The sequence below is a fragment of the Hemitrygon akajei genome, chromosome 11 (genome assembly GCF_048418815.1).
Source record: "Hemitrygon akajei chromosome 11, sHemAka1.3, whole genome shotgun sequence".
NCBI classification, from domain to species: domain Eukaryota; kingdom Metazoa; phylum Chordata; class Chondrichthyes; order Myliobatiformes; family Dasyatidae; genus Hemitrygon; species Hemitrygon akajei.
In genome coordinates, this window is record NC_133134.1 from 29996968 (window position 1) to 30016454 (window position 19487).

Sequence of the window (19487 nt, forward strand, 5' to 3'; positions counted from 1 at the left end):
CTCCTGTACCTTCTTCCTGAGGGTGCAGTGAGAAGACAGCATGACCTGAGTGGTGGAGGTTCTGCTCTGTGTCGGTGTGCTCAACGGTGGAGAGAGCTTTAGTAATGTATCTAATCACCATATTTGGTTCAAATTTCTGATATGCATACTTTTCTCTACACTGTCCAAGATCTTTAAAGCCACCTTAAACTCAATGGCCACTTCATTGGGTACATCTGCTCGACAACACAAAGATTAAATCAGCCAATCATGTTGCAGTAACTCAATGCATAAAAGCATGCAGACGTGGTGAAGACATTCGTTTGTTGTTCAGGCCAAACATCGGAATGGGGAAGAAATGTGATCCAAGAGAATTTGACTATGGAATGATTCATGGTGCCTTATGGGGTGATTTGAGTATCCCAGACAGCTGATCTCCTGGGATTTTCATGCACAGGATTCCCTGGAGTTTACAGAGAATGGTGCAAAAAAAAAAAAATCCAGTGAATGGTAGTTTTGTGGGTGAAAATGTCTTGTTGACAAGAGAGGTCAGAGGAGAATGGCCAGATTGGTTCAAGCTGACAAGAAAGCAACAGTAACTCAAATAACTGTTACAACAGTGGTGTGTAGAAGAGCATCTCTGAAGACACAACACATTGAACCTTGAAGCAGATGGCTACAGCAACAGATGATAGTGAACATACACTCTGTGGCCACTTTATTAGGCACAGGAGTTACCTAATAAAGTAGCCACTGACTGCACTTTGCGAATGGGAAGCCTGCATGCAACATTTCTACACGAGCCCGATGAGAGCACTTCAGAAGTTCAGAGAGATTTCTGGATATTTAATAGTAAACAAGCAAATTGGTTGTTTACTGATATTTTTCTCAGACGGGTTAACAAAGGTTATAGAACAATTCTATGGGATAGAAACTTTAAAAACATTCTAGCAGTGTTTTTAAAGGAGGGAATTCCAATTTTTCCCCCACTCATTTGCAATGTAGGAACAGTGAAATCTTTTCCTGTTATGATAATGTATATTTGGGAGCTTAATTTAGGGGTAGTGGCATTCCTATCTGACCCTTTGAGTAGCAGAGGTTATAGTTTTGGGAGGTATTGTCAAGGAGCATTTGCATGATGCTGCAATACATCAAGATCAAGTTAATTGTCACTCAGTCGTATACATGTACTCTGCCAAATGAAACAACGTTCCTCTGGATCAAGCTGCACATCACACAAGGCAACATCTCAGAATCAGAAATCTCCACAAGTGTCTAAACAAATAATAAGCTGCATTTACAAAACAAGTTAAAAAGTAGACAGTATAATGTTATTGGTGTGTCATACGTGATGAAAGCTGGGTGGTGACAGGTGGTTCAATGGTCTCAAGGCCTGGGAGAAGAAGCTATTTCTCATTATTAACAGTCCTGGTCCCAATGGTATTGCCCTGCCTGTCTGATCTGCACACGGTACACACTACAGTGTCGGGGGGAGGAAAAGAGGATCAACCTTGACAACAATGAGATTGCCAATCAAGCAGGTTGTTCCATTCTGGATGGAATTGAGTTGTTTGAGAGAAGTTGGGAGCTGCACCTCACTTGTGGAATGGTTTCCATTACAATTGTTTCTGGACATCAAATTCCACAATACTCGTCACCAATAATAACCCCAATTTTAATTCAATAGTGACACCCATGATCAATGGGAGATTTGATGATGGCAATGAAAGTTAGGTAGTTGAACTCGCTCTAGGAGATATCTGTAGGGAATACCAGTATTCCAAATAATATTGGTCATGTACCAGAAATGCATTGAGATCTTTCTTCCTGTAGGAATGGTCTGCGACATTAAGGGCATTGAAAATTGCCCTAAATATGGTGGAATAATCAGCCCTCCTCTGCTTTATGATGGAGAAGTAGGAAGCTGTTGAAGAGGTTGACGTACAGGATGATTTATAATGAGTTTTGAACCAAGCTCTCGTCAGGCAATGGTGAACAACTATTGGTTAGCAAGTGCTGGGTGATTGTACTTCCATTAACACAATCCATTATTTGCTGCAGCCGGTGAGTAGACCGATTGTGTGGTACTTTTGTGGGCAAGAGATACCTGGATAAAGTCTGAACAATCCAATCTCTGTGTCCATTCTAATAAAGAGTAATCTGCAAATTCTATTATCTCAAAGTAGGAATACTAATGTACTGAAACTGTAAGGATTACAGTTTCTATTTCTCTGATTTTAAACCTTCATCACAATTAATTCCTTCTCCTTTCACCAGTTAATGCAGTATATTAATAGTAGAAAACATCTTAAGTGACCTAGAAAAATTGCACATAACATGTTTACACCATTTAGGTTATCAAAAAGAATACTGATATCTTTTGAATTATTTCCAAGCATGAAAGATTAGCCTCTAATGTACTGAATATGTGGACAACAGAACCCCAGAATTTTGTATTCTTTACATGGGTACTACATTCTCCTGATTTTCCTTTTTCTGTAAGAATTGTTCTTATATCCTTAAATTCTAAAGCCAAGCTAAATTAGTATCAATCTCATCCTATTTTTCCCCTACAATTAATGGTATAAACTCTGCTTTTGTCTACACATTTATGACTAATTGCACAGATTCTCTGCTGAGAGTGATGTAAATAACAGGTCCATTTTATTCGCAGATCCAACACCCAAGATGCTGGACCTAAGGAGACTTATACAATGTTCTTAAAAAGGGAAATGCAGTAATACAAGATTACAAAAGTCCTATTCTGAATGTTGTATCATTTCTTTCATGGCAGAAGCATGCATCACTAAACATTATATCACAGAAATGCACATATTAGAAATATCATACCACTGTTTTGCCGGAACCATATTTGCACACAATCCTCCTCTTCCTGTATCAGCTGGGTCCCATCATCTGGCTGGTTGCCATCCCAGTAATTGTAGTCATATGTTGTCCCATCAGTCCACTCAAAACTGCCTTCCTGAATATTTTAAACAGAATTTGATTTTAAAAAATTAATATGTTAATCATTAATTATTGCTTTCAAAAGATGGGCCAAAAATTTCACATTCTTATTTGGTTTCTTTCCAAATCAAGCCAGCAACCAAATATTAATCCCTACAATTTAACAAGAATGTGGTTGATCTAAATGAAACTACATCCATGTGCAGTAATCCTTCATCTCCCTCTTATCTATTTGTCTCTAAAAATAATGAAAGATTATGCTTCCATCAGCCTTTGAGGAAGAGACTAGCCTCAGTAGCTACCTTAGAACCCACACAATGGAGCAGGTTCACTCACTGATCCAAAAATAAATCTATTTAATCAGATTTTTAAAACCCCATTTTCTCTGAAAAGGGAGCAGTTAAAAGGACAACATTAGTCAGCATTATTTTTCCTCAGAGATTTGTGACCCACTGTACCCTGAAGCATGCCCTCACTCATGAACCTGGGCTCCTCTGGGTAGATAAAGTGCCAAGGTTAAACCCAGTTTCTGAGCCTTAGGCCACCTTTTACTGTTGATTTGCCACATTTCACATTTTCCTGTTCACTGCTGCATTGCAGGTGATCCTGAACACCATACTCAAGGAAAAGCAACTTCATTTACTTTCCACTCAATACACAGGAGCAGGCAAAATCTTTCTAAGTGCAGACATTTTATAGACTTCCTGGCATCCACTCACCAGGAGCCCTGTCTGCAGCCATGGAGGACTTTTTGCACCAAGGATATCCTGTGGACACTGTTCTTCATCATTCCGTCTTTGACCTCCCGGAGAATGTTCTCTCAAATCATGCATTATTGCCAGAATCATGTTTTACTGACTTGTATGATGTAAAATTTATTGTTTAGCAGTAGTACAGTGCAAAGATATTATTACAAAATAAACAGTACAATTTACCAAGGTACAAACATCTAGAAGTATTTACCAAGAAGCATGTGGAAGATAGGAGATCAGTGCTGAGTGTATCGATACGTTAGGGCCAAGGAGGGGGTAGTCTTTGGTCTCTTGAAGATCATTAAGGTGACAAGTACCCAGGACCTGATGGGATATACCCTAGGTTATTGAGAAAGGCAAGAGAACAGATGGCTGGGGCCTTGAAACATATCTTTGTGTCCTTTTTAGCCATGGGTGAGGTCCCAGAGGACTAGCAATTAGTTAATATTTTTCCATTATTCAAGAGGCGAATCAGGGATAACCCTGGAAACTATAGACGAGTGAGCCTCACATCAATAGTAGGGAAGTTACTGGAGAGAATTCTTGGGGATAGGATTTATGAGCATTTGGAAAACCCACAGTCTAATTAGGTTGAGCTGGCTTGGCTTTGTACAGGATAAATTATGTCATACTAACTCAATTGTGTTTCTTGATGAGGTGATGAGAGTAACTGATGAAGGTAGAGCTGTGGATTTGTCTGTATGGATTTTAGTAAGGTGCTTGAAAAGGTCCCTCATGGGATGCTTATCCAGAGATTAAGATGCATGGGATCCATGGTGAATTAGCTGTTTGGATTCAGAACTGCCTTGCCCAGAGAAGGCAGAGGGTGGAGGTTGAAGGGGCTTATTCCAGCTGGAGGTCTGTGATTAGTGATGTTCCACAGGGATCTGTACTGGGACCTCTGCTGTTTGTGATGTATATAAATGACCTGGATGAAAATGTAGATGGGTGAGTTAGTAAGTTTGCAGATGATACGAAGATTGGTGGTGTTGTGGATAGCATAGAAAACTGGTAAAGAATACAATGGTATATAGATCATTTGTACACATGGGCAGAGAAATGGCAGATGGAGTTTAACCCAACCAAATGTGAAGTGCTGAACCTTGGTAGATCAAACACAAAGAGACAGTATACTGTTAAGAGCAAGATCTTTAACAGTTTTGATGAGCAGAGGGATCTTGAGGTTTAAGTTCACAGCTCCCTGAAAGTGGCTATACCCGTTGATTGAGCGGTTAAAAAGACATTATGACATGCTTGTCTTTATTTGTCGAGGCACTGAGTTCAAAAGGCAGGTAGTTACGTTGCAGCTTTATAAAACTCTAGTTCAGTCGCATCTGGAGTATTGCACACAGTTCTGATTGCCCCATTTTAGGTAGAATGTCAGGGCTTTGGAGAGGATGTAGATCTGATTTACCAGGATGCTGCCTGGGTTAGAAAGTGCGTGCTATAATGAAAAGGTTGCACAAATTTGGGTTGTTTACTCTGGAGCGTCGGAGGCTGAGGGGATGTCTGATAGATGTTTATAAGGTTATGAGAGGCAGACAGTATCTCTCCCCCCTCCCCACAAAGGTTGAAATGTTTAATACCAGATTATATGTATTCAAGATGAGAGGGGTAATCTTCAAAGAGATACGAGGGACAAATTTATTTCCCCCATGCAGTGAGCCTGGAATGTACTGCCTGTGTTGGTGGTAGAGGCAGAATGACTAGAGATGTTTAAAACATGTTTAGATAGGTGCATGAATGGAAGGAAAATGGAAGGGTATGGATGTTATGTAGTCAGAAGAGATTAGTCCTGCTGCTGCCTGCAAGGAATTTGTACGTTCTCCTTGTGGCCATCTTGGTTTCCTCCGGTTTCCCCACACAGTCTAAAGACACAAGGGTTGGTAGGTTAATTGGTCATTGTACATTGTCCCATCATTAGGCCGGGATTGAATCGGGGGGGGGGGGGGGGATTGCTGGGCAGCATGGCTCAAAGGGCCAGAAGGGCCTACTCCACGCTGTATCTCAATAAATAAATGAACAAGCAAACAATTAATTTGATTGGCTCATCACAACATTGTGGGCCAAAAGGTTTCATCTAGTGCTGTACTCTTCGATGTCCTGGAAAAAAGGAATAATGAGATTGGTTCATGAACCTATGAACACTTTCATAAACTTGATGGTGGAGAAGAAGAACCTGTTTGTAAATTGTTGAGTGTGGGTCTTTAGGCTCCTGTACCAATACAGGACTGTACACTACTAGGTAGCACCTGGCTGGAAAGCTGCTTCTCATGGTTGTTTACTCTTCAAGAGTTGACTGAAAAAGATCACACCTATTGTTGTTGCAGTAACACCCATTTGCTTGCTCTGTGAATCACACATTCAATGTTCTTGCTCTATATGAGAGTTTCACAAATGGTGCTAGGGTGACTCACAACATTGCTTGGAGTAATTTCTGGGCCACTATCAATCAGGCAACTGCTAAGGAAGCTAATGTAATATTCAATACTATTCCTCCACCACCAAATCAATCAACTGGTCACCTGTCCAACTGTGGTATTAAGCGTATTGATACACACATTTGTCCACATAATGGAATTCACTGGCCTAGAAACAGCAGTTTTCTGATAAATATGCACTCTGCGTTTTGTTTTCAAGGCATGCTACTTTGGTTGTGAACTGGATCACTGTAATATTACTTCTTTGTAGAACATGGACGAATTCAGAATAAAGGAGCACGATCTTCAACTTGGAGCCAGGTCCATTCATGAATGAAATCAGGAATTAGTTTTGTATACAAAGTGCTGTGGAAACAGAGGGCTCTTCCCAAAAAGACAGTGCAGATTCAATTGAAAATTTCAAGCCAGATGGTAAGATTTATTTTATTAAGGAACTTGGAATGAAAATTAATTGAAGTATCATCATGGATCGATGAAAAAAATCATTGAAGTGGTTAAATGACCAGTTACTTAAACCTTTAAGGGCAAGAGAAATCATGATACCCTGCACAAGAGGTGCAAAGAACAACCTAAGCAGCAGCTCTCTCAGGCAAATAGAGGTCAACCTGTGACAGAGACCACTGATCCATGGAGCAGCCAACAGTTCTGAGGAATCTAGAAGAGCAACTGCCGAAGAGAAGACGCAGGAAGGATTCTACTACCCAAGCACCCACATTCCAGCTGTTCCCTGTGTCCCAAATGTCCGAGAGTTGGCAGATCCAGAATTGGCCTCTACAGTCACCAACAATCGTGCCATTGCTCCTGGGGACTCTTCTTTCCTCCTGATCTTCACAAGCGAAGAACTAGCCATCATCACTTAAACCTTTATTGTTTTCTTCTGAAGCCTCTTATTACTTTCTTGGTTATGGATTATTCTTGGGTCTTCCCCCCCCCCCCCTCTTTCATTCTTGGCTATTGTGCATTTTTCAAATAAACCAGAGCTACTTATCCAACAAAAAAGTAGCAATTCACCTTTGGTCCAAAACAGGAAAAATATCATCATCTTCTGGTCATCTCAGCTCTTGCAATTCCATTGAATTTAGCCCCTGCTCTACTCGCATTATACTTATGACTGTGAGGCCAAGTATAGCTCCAATGCCACATTTACGTTTGCCGACAACACCGCAAATGTTTGCCGAACCCAGGGTGATGACAAATACACATAAAGAAGAGAGACTGAAAACCTAGTTGAATGGTGCCACAACAAAAACCTCCTACCCAACATCAGCAAAACCAAAGCGCTGATTATAGACTAGAGGAGAAAACCAGCGGTCTATGTGCCAGTCCTCAATAGGGAAATGGAGGAAGAGGGTCAGCAAGTTTAAATTCCTTGGTGTTTTCACTTCAGTGATCTGTCCTGGGACCAGCACACAAGAGCCATTACAAAGAAGGCACCACAGCACCTCTACTTTCGTGGAAACTTGCGCAAATTTTGGCCTGTCATCCAAAACTTTAACAAACTTCCAAAGATGCAAAGTGGCGAGCATCCTGGTTGTTTGCACCACTGGCTGGTGTGGAAGCCCCAACGCTCAAGCAAGGAAAAGCCTAAAAAAAAATTAACAGGTACAGCCCAGTCCATCACAGGAAATGCCCGCCCCATTGAGCATGTCTACAAGGGAAAACAGATTTCAATAAGGACCCCCACCATCCAGGCCATGCTTTCTTCTTACTGCTGCTGTTAGGAAAGAGGTACAGGAGCATTAGATCCCACACGGCCAGGTTCAGGAACAGTTATCACCCTTCAACCTGTCGGCTCCTGAACCAGCATGGACAGCTTCAGTCAACTCAACACTGAACCAATTCCACAACCTATGGACTCACTTTCAAGGACTCTACCAATCACATTCTCATTATTATTTATTATTACGGTAGTTTTATTTTGTGTTTGCACTGTTTGTCTTCATTTGCACATTGGTTGTTTGTCGGTCTTTGTGTGTCGTATTTCATTGATTCTATTGTATTTCTATGCTTACAAGAAAATGAATGATCTATATGTACTTTGATAATGAATTTACTTTGAAATTTGAAGTCAATTAAACTGTATGGGAAAAGGTGAGTATAGATGGCAGCTAGTACTTTCACATCCATTTAGCACCAATTACCAATGACATCTTCCTTTAAAATACAAGTTTCTACAAGAGGGAAAATCTCAAATATTGGAGGACCTGTCACAAAATTAATTAAGATACAAAAAACAAACCATTATTGACACCATCTCCATTGTAACTTTTGGGTCAATAAGAATAATGAGGAGGCCTAGAGAGTCAATTAGCAAAGTTTATATTCCATGATACAATGTTGCAAGGTCACCTAAACAACTTTTTTGAAATTGCCACATGATATTACAAAATGGACTTACCGCTCTTCTGTCATGGAGTCCTATCCAAATATCAGTAGGAATTCCAGGAACTCGACTGTTAACCAAGTCATAAACAAACACGTTCTCTTCCCAGCTAGTAAGAGTAAGGCAAACAGTTAAGTTAAAATAATGTTAGTGTACGTGTAATTGCTTTTGTTTCCTTTTCATCATTATCTTCCTCCTTCGCTGTGGTCCTTTTCTACAGTGGATCTTTAGGTGAGCAGGATTGAGCAAGCAGCATTCCATTTGATTAAGGAGGCAGAGAAGATTTAAAGATTGGCTTTATTTGTCATATGTACATCAAAACATACAGTGAAAGGCATCATTTTGCATCCATGGATTGCGCTGGTCACAGCCCATGTGTGTCGCCATGAACAGCGCTTGCCCACGACTTACTAACCCTAAACTGTACATCTTTAGAATGTGGGAGGAAACCAGAGCACAGAGAGAAAACTCATTCGGTCACCAGGGGAATGTACAAACTCCTTTCAAACAGTGGAGAATCGAATTCCAATCGGTGATCGTTGGCCTTAAAGTGACTGTGAATACCCCCACCGCAGCTCTTAAAAAGAACTTTTTAAAAACTCAACAATTACCTGCCCTGCTTTTGTGCCCCAATCCTGAAAATTATCTTGCTGGAACTGTAATTAACATAGGTGCATTTGTAGGTCTGTGGTGGTTATCTGGGATGTCAAAGAGTTGATATGGTTTCACAATAATCTACCACCAACAAGATGCTGACAACTTTCGTTGCTTGCTGCAAGAAAAGCTAAGTGCCTCCCCATGAACTGCCTAGACTTGTTCTCAATGGAATGTGAGGCAAGATACTTAGTAGGTGGGAAACAATTGTAATTCCTGTACTAAACCGTACATTGGATCCCAAGGTTGTCATAGCCAGGGTGGTAGTGGTGATAAGTTCCCACTACCTAAAAAGTGCTCCAAATGGTGTGCGTCTCTAACAGCCTCTGACAACCAAGTCCAACTCTTGGCCTTCATATGTGGCTTAGCTACTAGGCCCAGCGGAACTGTTTCTGCTGAAAAGAGAAGGGGCAAATGTTGACCACTGGCACCTCAAAACCAGTTGCTTCGGGCAGGTGGGGCTTGTTAGCCTTGGATGGCAGCCCGCCTAGGAGAAGGAAAACTCTGATTTTAAACCTCTGCTGCCCATGGGAAAGGCTTCAGGAGTAATCCCCAAGGAAGAAATCCAGAGCTGGGGTCCCTAAGGCAGTTTGATGTGACTTACATCTTCATTGGCAACCTCTGTGACAACACTGGTGCCAAGCCGTGTCAGTGCTTGCTTCTCCCTTGGACGACATCAGTGACGTGGAGAGGGGGAACCCGCTGCATGGGCAACAGCCGGTTCTTCAAATCTTCCTGCCCAGGCCTGCACACAGTCCACCACAGACACAAACCCATGATCCCCTGGGATGGACGACTGCCTACCAAACTGTGTTAATTGAATAACCATAGCATCAACAGATTAGACCCATGTATTGTTTTCATTTACAAGGCCTTGCAATCTGACATTGAAAAAAATACAATATTTTTGATTCGCACAGGGATAAGCTAAAACAGAAGACAATGTTGGACATAGAAATGAAGAAGAGAGCAGTTGCTAGAAATCGGAAATAAAAAGGAATATACAGTATTTTTGATTCATAAAGGGATAAACTAAAATGGAAGACAGAAAACAACGTTGGACAGAGAAATGAAGAAGAGCGGTTGCTAGAAATATTAAATAAAAGGAATATTCAAGATGTACCAGAATCCCAGCCCCAAGAATCCAAGATGAGCTCATCAGATTTAACCTCAGTCCTAACACTGCAGAGACCAGAACTGTCCAGTGCATCAGAATCAGATATATTATCACTGCCATTTGCCATGAAATTTGTTTTTGTGTTAGCAGTACAGCACAAGACCTTAAAAAACACAGGTTACAATATAGAATACAAATGAAGCAGATGAGGAACAGCCTGTTAGTGCTCATGGGTTTATGGATCATTCAGGAATCTGATAGCAGAGGGGTAGAAGCTGGTCTCAAGACATTACAGTGCATCTTTCCTGTACCTGCTTTATTGCTACCTTAATGTAGCAATAAGAGGGCATGTCACTGATGGTGAAGTATGGATGGCTGTGTGTGGTTTTCTGTCTAATTACAACAATGCCAGCAGTGTCCTGCTGTAAATCAATTTAAGATGCCCTGCAGCACATTTCCCATTCTCACTTCAGCATCCTCCGGGAGTTTTAATCTATTTCAAATAACAAGTTGTGAAGTCTGAGCAGAAAACGTTACATAGCTGCTGGCAGTCTGTTGTAGAGAAACTGAAGTCATTAATTGGAAGAAACAAGGCATCTGCAGTATTGGACGGCTTGGTCCGATAACATTAGTTAAGTTGTACAAGCCAGCTGTATGGGTCCTAGTGCCCTTCCCTTGGCCAACATCGGTGGCGTGGAGAGGGGAAGGCCTGCAGCTTGGGCAACTGCCAGTCTCCCATAAAACCCTGCCCAGGCCTGCGCCCTGGAAACTCCAGGCGCAGATCCATGGTCTCTCGAGACCGACGGATGCCACCACCACAAGCCAGTGGACACACCTTTGTGGGAGAGTACAAACTGTCTGCATTGTCCGGTGAAATTTCTCATCCTCAGGCAACAAGGATGCACGAGAAATAGCTGAAATTGCTTGTAAAGCATATCAGACTTGAGTAAAAGAAAATAAACAAAATTAAGCAATCCAACAGCCAAAATGATAAAATGTGCTCAATACATTATGTGTACTCACATAACCTGATACTTAATTTCATGCAGAATTCAACTAAGCCCCATTTAAAATTACTTTTACACAAAGGGTGCTAAGATACCCAACATTAATTATAGTTCTGACAACATAACAAAGGATAAAATGCTCAGCAGGTAAACACCTTGTTTTTAAAAAGTTCTCATTGAAATTAAAGGTGGAGATCATCAGAATGATAGTGTTTCAGAGCAAAGTCTTGCTGATGGCAACTAATCAGTCTGAGGGAGGTGGAAATAGAGGGAATGCAATGTAAAAGAAACCTGTACTGCGAAGCGCAGCAGTTGTTGCGAAGCTAAAATAGGAGAAAATGCTGGGAAAAAAACCACCAGGTTAGGCTGGATCAGTAGTGAGAGAAAAACTACATTACATAAGCCTTGACCAGGGATTGAAAAGTAATAACATGCATCACAACAGGTTAGATATAACACAAACAGGAAAGGTAGGCTATCTGAAATTGCTGAAGTCAATATTATGCCCTGAGGTCTGCAATGTGCCTAAAGAGCTCTTACAAAGGGTCTCAGCTTGAAACATCGACTGTTCATTTCCCTCCATGCTCCTGACTTGCTGAGTTCATCCAGCATTTTGTATGTAGTGCACGGAACACAATGTGCTGTCCCCTCAACCTTTATGATATAATATATAAAACAGTATAGGAAAGAAAGACAGAGGCGCAACAGTAGGAATGTGATGGAGAATTTTTAAAAAAGCAGGAAACTGAAAGCTCAGGGTCAGCTGTGTGAACTGGACAGAGGAGCTTCTGCAAAGTGTTTACCCGGCCTGTGTTTGTTTTCTCCACTGTAAACAAGATCACATCATGAGCAATGAACACAGCACACTTAAATAGAAGTAACACATGCACGTCACTGCCTTGACTGTGTGGGTTCCGGGATGATGAAAAGAAGCAAAAGTCACATTTCCTGCAAATGCGTTGGAAGGTTCCGTAGGAAGGGGAGTTGGAAGATTAACCTAGAGCACCATGGGTGCAATGAAAGGCATGGGGAGGAGAAAATGTGTCTGGTAGTCCCATCTCATTCAGATAATGGCAACTGTGGAAGATGATTTACTGAATGTAGAGACTGGTGGGATGAAAGGCAAGGATGTGAGGAACGATGCTGGTTGTGAGTGGGAAGTGGGGCGAGAAGGTGGGGAGCGGAACAGGCAGTTGGGAACTATGTCAACCACTGTGGAGAAGCAGCAACAGTCTTAAAAGGCATGTATTGCTGGGAAAATGACAGTTTCAGAATGGATGCAACCGAGCCAGAGAGCATGGAATAGAGTCCGTACAGGAAGCAGAGTGGAGGAGGTGTTGCAAAGTAACTGTGGGAGTCTGTCAGCCTGTCATGGTAATTGGCTGCTAACCCACCTTCTGAAATGGAGATTAGGGAATCATGAAAAAGGAGGTTGAGATGGACCATAGGAATACAAGAGCCGAGTGGAGGTTGGCAGCAAGACTGATGAAATTTCCAAGTTCTGTAGGCAAGCAAGTAGTTGCATCAATGCAGTCAATCGCTATACTGAAATTGAAGGGGTGGGAAACGTTTGTTCAACAAGGTGATCACAATTTAGACTCTTGGATATTTCCACTGCACCCCTGATTTGGAGGAAATGAGTGGTATTGCTGAACTATGATTAAAATTGTTTAATTAGCATTAATAACCAATCAGGACTCTCTCTCAGATGATGTCAATCCGTATCACTCATTTTCTTTTTTGTTTTCACCCCTTCACAAATATTCCTTTTGTTCTCAACACAACTCTCTTCTTCTCCAAGTTAAAATATGTCTATCCAAGAGCTGACAGAATGCCATTACCTTAATATGTTAATTCCGTTCCTCTCTCCACATATGCTACCTGACCTGTTGAATAGTTCTAGAATCATCCATTCTTATTTAACACATTTCAGCTGTTTCATTGATTTGTAGTAGTTTTTGAAAATTTCAGAAATAGTCAGTTTTGGCAGATTTGACATTCAGCTATATTAGCTTAGGCTCCAGTGAAAGTTTTTTCTTCAGGTGTTAATAGCACGACCTGTCCAGTGCCAAACCTCTCCCTCCACAATTCCCTACCTGCCAAAGGCACAAGACCCAAACAGTTATGAATGGGAAACAGTGTCGTCAATGGTGGACCAGCAACTCACTACTGGCAGTGAATTCTGGCCCTGTGTTTTGTCAGGCATTAAAAGCAGATAAGCCTGACAGAAGGTGGGATGTTGCGATGAAGCAAACTGACACCAAGTGTTGCCAGACTCTTGGCTGTCAACAGCGGATCATATGCCAAGATATACGAAAAAGACTTCAGCACTGCCAAGTGCTCTCTGAATGTGACAAAATCCTTAATGTGTGGTGAAAGCCCTAGTTTACAGCACCCACAACGGGTGAACCAACTACGAACTTTATGGTGCCAGCAGACCTACACAGCCCCATTCATCCTGGTGAAGCCATTACAATGGGCACTTGAGTAAGCCTCGGAAGAGTAGGAGCAATTGTTTAATCAAATGACAAAGCAATGCAGTCTAGAGGAAGTTAAAAGTGAATCATCACAAGCAGTTGGATATCATGCATAATCTGTAGTGTACAGAGATGACAAGTGATTCATCACTACTCATGTAGTGCTGTATGGAAATCCAGCCACAAGGTGGGGAATCTGAGGAATTTGTTGCCACAGACAGCTGTGAAGGCCAAGTCAATGGGTATACTAAAGCGTAGTTTGATAGGTTCTTGGTTAGTCAGGGTGTCAAAGGTTTTGGGGAGAGGGCAGGCGAATGAGGTTGAGAAGGATAATATACCAGCCATAATGGAATGGCAGAGCAGACTCGATGAGATGAATAGCCCAACTCTGCCTTATGGTCTTAAGCAAAGAGAAATAACTGAACCAGACAGTCCTTCTAATTAGCATCAATAGAAATCATGGATCAGCAGGGGGCAGAGAAGCACTTTGTTGGATATTGAGATGGAGAGCAAGTGTTCTTGAACACCTTGACTTAAGGTACAGATCACTCTCAATCTCTGCTGCTGTCACCCATTGGTACAAACTCCACTGAATCAATGTTGGTGTTAATTATAGAGTGAAGGACAGGTTAGGTCAGAAGGTTAGATCTGTGATCATCAATAGTCACAGACAAAGGAATAGACACATTTAAAACAAAACACAAGATCTGACAGTGAGCCACAAAGATTTTATTGGAAATCAACAAAGGCTGAGGCAAGATTTTAAAACTTGTTCTGAAAGGGGAAAATAAAGTAGATAGGATTAGGAGAGTAATTGCAGAGTTCATAGTCTTGGCAAAGTACAAGCATCAATCTGAGAATGTGCAACACCAACATTATCCCGTCTCTCAGCATTAAATAAAATATTCCGCTTCCCTGTTTTGCTTTTGAGCATAGGGGTCATGACAGAGATACACCTTCCACTAGCCACTCAGCTGCCCCTGAAGGACTCAGTCATTCCACATCCACCTGGAGCTGATTAGTTTTAACGGGATATGTACTTGATCAAAATAGATCACTTCATATCTCCACATGATGTTGTCCGCTCAGCCAGTATGCCTATATACTCTGGAAGTCTCTTTACCTCCCTACTCATCCTGCTTAATTTGTATCATGAGCAAACTTCAGAACCCAGTATTTTCTGATCAACAGACCACAATCAGTGAGGAAAGGCAGCAACATCTCCACTTTGATCATCCTCAACAGTGGTGTCCCACTACTCTACTCCCTATACACTCATAACTTTAAGGCCCGATTCTGCTCCAAGTCCATCTACAAGTTTGCAGAGGATACCACTGTCGTTGGCCACACCTCAGATAATGATGAGTCCAGAATATAGGAAGGAGATAGATTGCTCAGTGATGTGATGTCGTGACAATGACGTTTCCCTCAATGTTGGTTAAGAAAGACATAGCTGGCCATCGACTTCAGGAAGAGGGTAGTGCACGTGCTTCTGTTTAGTGGTATTGAATGTGAAGTGTTCTGGTCCAACCATGTTGTTGACACTGTGGCCAAGAAAGCTCCCAGTACCTCTACTTCCTCAGGAGGCCAAAGAGACTTAGCATGCTCTCTTTGGTCAATGCACCATAGAAAGCATCCTATACAGATAGAACAGTAAAAATGCTCTGCTCTTGACCACATACAGCCTGGGGCGTTCGAGTTTGGATTCAGCTGCAGTGTCCTCTGTAAGAAGTTTGTACATCCTTTCCATGAGTGTGTGCGTTTCCTCCCATATTCCAAAGGCATACCAGTTTATTGATTAATTGGTTTTTGGAAATTGTCTAGTGATTAGAACAGGGTTCAATATATGGGTTGCCTGGCAATGCAGCTTGTTGAGCTGGAAGGGGCTCTTCATGCTATATCTCTAAATAAAATAAATGTCTACCTGCCTATGTGAAAGATATCAAGTAGTAACAATCACAGAGAGAGAGACACTTATAAGTTAATGTGCACAACACTTACAAATTGGCCTGTGCTCACTCTCTCTGTTTCATAGTTTTGGCACCAAACTTCTAAGGTTTAAATATAAAACACTTATGCTTTAGTGTAAGGTCTCAAACATCAGCAATATTTCATTTTTGTGCTACATGTTTATTTCAGCACAAATATAAAGAGAAATAATAGCTGTGACCTTTGCTGTGACACCTTTCACCATCTTTACTTTCGCACACAACATCTTTTCATGAAGAGAATTCGATTTCCAATGATCCGTGTCACCTTCAATTTCGTGGAAACTCTTCAACCCAAATTAAATATACTTGATATCAAATACTTTTCAGCAGCTCAAAAGAAGCCTGCATGTTGAAGGTTTAAGTAACTCCAGGCACATTTGAGTCTTAATTCTTCACAAGCTTATGTCACCACAAATTATTTAATGTCTTTGTTTTTGCCCAGGAGTCAATACAGGAAATAAAGTTTCCTGATGAATTACAGATCACGTTCCTGGTCATAAACATTTGACGAAGAACTTCAATTTTAAAAGTGTATACTTATTGACATACCCCAGCTAAACAGGTGTGATTTACCTATGAATAGATGCTAATTTTGCTGATCTAAGTCCATTTGAAAACTCAGCACAATACAGGTCAGCTTCCGCCCAGTTTTTGGTCTCAGGAAAGAAGCGGAAACAGTATCCATTAAATTCTGTCCAGAAGAGAGGGCAGGAATAGGCTGGAATGGCTCCTGTGAGACGAAGAGGCAATTCTGTAATAACACAAAAGTCACAATCAGCAATTCAATCCAAATAATTCAATTCCATGTTATTGTAAGACAAGTCCTTTCCAATACTCTGCATGCATTTCAAAATAACCCATAACAAAATACTGGTTATAATTGGAGCTATTATTGCACTGAAAACTTGCCTGAACCTCAATCATAAGGAATGGCATGTGGGATTCAAGCAGATTGAGCCAGCAGTTATAATGGATAACCTGTATTGCCCCCCCTATCATTAGCCATTGGACTTTTCTACATTAGATGGACATGTCATCAAACAGAAGTGATTAATGTTTCTGGATAGCGCAAGTCATCTTCAAGGATTGAACTTCTAAGAAGGCTGCCTGGATGCTACAGAACACAGCACTTACAGATTTTTGCCCATTTTCTCTTAGCTTTAGAAATCAGCCACATTCCTTGAGACTATACAACTGGCTTTATAAACTGTCTTTAAGACGGAGAGCAGTAATCATCTGAAAACAGATGCCATAGAAGAAGGTGTTTTTGTAATAGGTAAACAAAAATAAGATACCAAAGATGGGGCAAGGTGTTGATGGTGGTGTGAAAGAAGGACAAACACACACACACACACAGTGTCAGAATAATTGGTAGAACTGGGAGACAGCTGAAGTTTGCAGAAAAGGACATCGGGAGAGGGGAGTTTCACTGTGAAGTTAGGAACTTCAATTAAATGCGATGCACTGAGAAGCTTGTAGTTAATGTAGCTCAAAGAATAAATGTGATAGGCAAGAGAAACATTGTGGGAGTAGATGCAGAGGGCAGAACTTTCAGTGGGCTCGAACAGAGCAGGTGAATATTACTGGAATTCAAAGGCAAGACTGCTACCATCAGGAGGGAGGCACACACAAGACCACGTCTACGAACAGTTACTACACCTCAACCATTAGGCTCCCAAACCAGTGTGGAATGGGGTGGCACAAAAGCGAAGTTGGGTCGCCATGGTAGCACAATGCTTTTACAGTATTGAATTGGGTTCAATTCCCGCTATTGCCTGTAAGGAGTTTGCACATTCTCCTCGTAACCATGTGGGTTTCCTCCTGGTGCTCCGGTTTCCTCCCACAGTCCAAAGTCATAGCAGTTGATAGGTTAATTCCCATGATTAGGCTAGAATTAAATTGGGGGTGGGGGGGGGGTTTGCTGACCAGCGTGGCTCAAAGGGCCAGAGGGGCCTCTGTATTGTCTCTCAATAAACAACAAATAAACTTCACTCACCTCAACACTGAACTGATTCCACAACCTATGGACTCACTTTCAACTAACTCATGATCTCAGTATTACTTATTTATTATTTTTAACTTTTTTATTTGCATAGTTTGCTTTTTTGCACATTGACTGTCAATCTTCATTTGTGTGCAGTTTTTCATTGATTCTGTTGTATTTCTTTGTTCTACAGTGAATGTCAACAGGAAATTGAATCTCAAGGTACTATCTGGTGACATTTACATATTTTGATAATAAATTTACTTTGAACTTTGAAACTATATGCATCAGAAATAGATGGGTTCAGACGGGTGATGTAACGGTAAGCAGTTTTACCAAGGACTATTGTCAGATCAACATAGTGGCTCTTTTTGCTGAAGAACGTTAACGAGGAATCAGATGAAATTTTACAGAGTGGGTCTCAATCATGTTGAGTTTAAGTGCTGCACCAGAGTTACCTGTTTTATTAGATTTGTAGCTTGCTGTAATTGGATTTGATTTCTTTAATTTCAGGGCGCATGCAATATTTGCGTAATTAGCCTGATACTTTCAAAATAAACCAAGAGTCAGAGATAATAAATTCTTCAATGTAAATTTTTCAGCTCAAAACTGTGTATACTTCCACCCCCATAACAATACTTAGCAGAGACCAGCTGCTGCTGAATTTATATCAAGAAATACAACATATCACATTTTAAAAGCAAGTCAAGATTACTTGTCATACACATTTCAAGACCACAAGCAACTAGAACCAAAAGATTAAAAAAATAAATTACTGGGTGGGGAAGTGGATTCTACAATAAACATATTGATATGGCAAGATTTAAGATAACACTGAATTCAATTCTGGCAGCAGAGACAATTCAACCATGATTACCAAAATAAACATTAATGTGTGAACTCAAACATTGTATCCCAATGGAATTCAAGTAGGCAAATTATTGCACTTCATCTTGTTTTGGATTGGAAATTCTTTCATCCTTTTATGAGTGAAAGGTTAGAAATAGGAGAGACTGGATACAAATTGCAAAATTAGCTTTAACAAGAATTGTGGTCATTTCACTGACATTAAGAAGGCAAGAAGCACCGGAGGATAGCTATTAACTATTTTACATAAATACAGGAAACGCTCAAGCAGGCTGGAGAAAAATGAGCTAGTGTTTCCAATCAAGGTCCTCTCCTCAAAACTGGGAAATGTCAGAAATGAACAAGCTTCAAGAAGCGGAGAAAACAAGTAGGGTTGACAGAAGGTCAAAGGGGAACAGTAATACAAGGTGAGAGATGGTAAGCAAGCAGTTAAAAGAATCAAGCCATTTCAAATCAATCGAGCCAATCATGGCGTGGAGTGGCAGAGTGAACTCACAAACACAGAAAATCTGCAGACACTGGAAATCCAAAGCAACATGACACAAAATGCTTGAGGAACTCTGTAGAGCAAGGCAGCATCTATGGAAAAAAAAGTCAGAGACCCACGAGTGAATCTGCAGATGCTGGAAATAAATAAAAACACAAAATGCTGGCAGAACTCAGCAGGCCAGACAGCATCTATGGGAGGAGGTAGTGACGACGTTTTGGGCCGAAACCCTTCATCAGGAGTGAAGTAACATGGGATGGTGGAGAGGGGATAAGAAGTGGGGGGAGGGATGAAGTAGAGAGCTGGGAAGTGGTAGGCTGGAGGGAAATGGGCTGGGGGAAGGTGGAGAATTATGGGAAATAAAAGAGAAAGGTAGGGCTA

At 41.1% G+C, this 19487-nt stretch overlaps 1 protein-coding gene across 1 annotated transcript in view; it reads right to left on the reverse strand.

The window, feature by feature from the left end:
• clec19a (C-type lectin domain containing 19A) overlaps window positions 1–19487 on the reverse strand; it is a 49010-nt gene that overhangs the window by 18266 nt on the left and 11257 nt on the right. Inside the window, exons 2-4 of the mRNA XM_073060536.1 lie at window positions 16342–16519; window positions 8538–8631; window positions 2830–2962 (exon numbers count right to left, since the gene is read on the reverse strand). Coding sequence (XP_072916637.1) covers window positions 2830–2962; window positions 8538–8631; window positions 16342–16519 — 405 coding nt within the window. The remainder of the gene's footprint in view (window positions 1–2829; window positions 2963–8537; window positions 8632–16341; window positions 16520–19487) is intronic.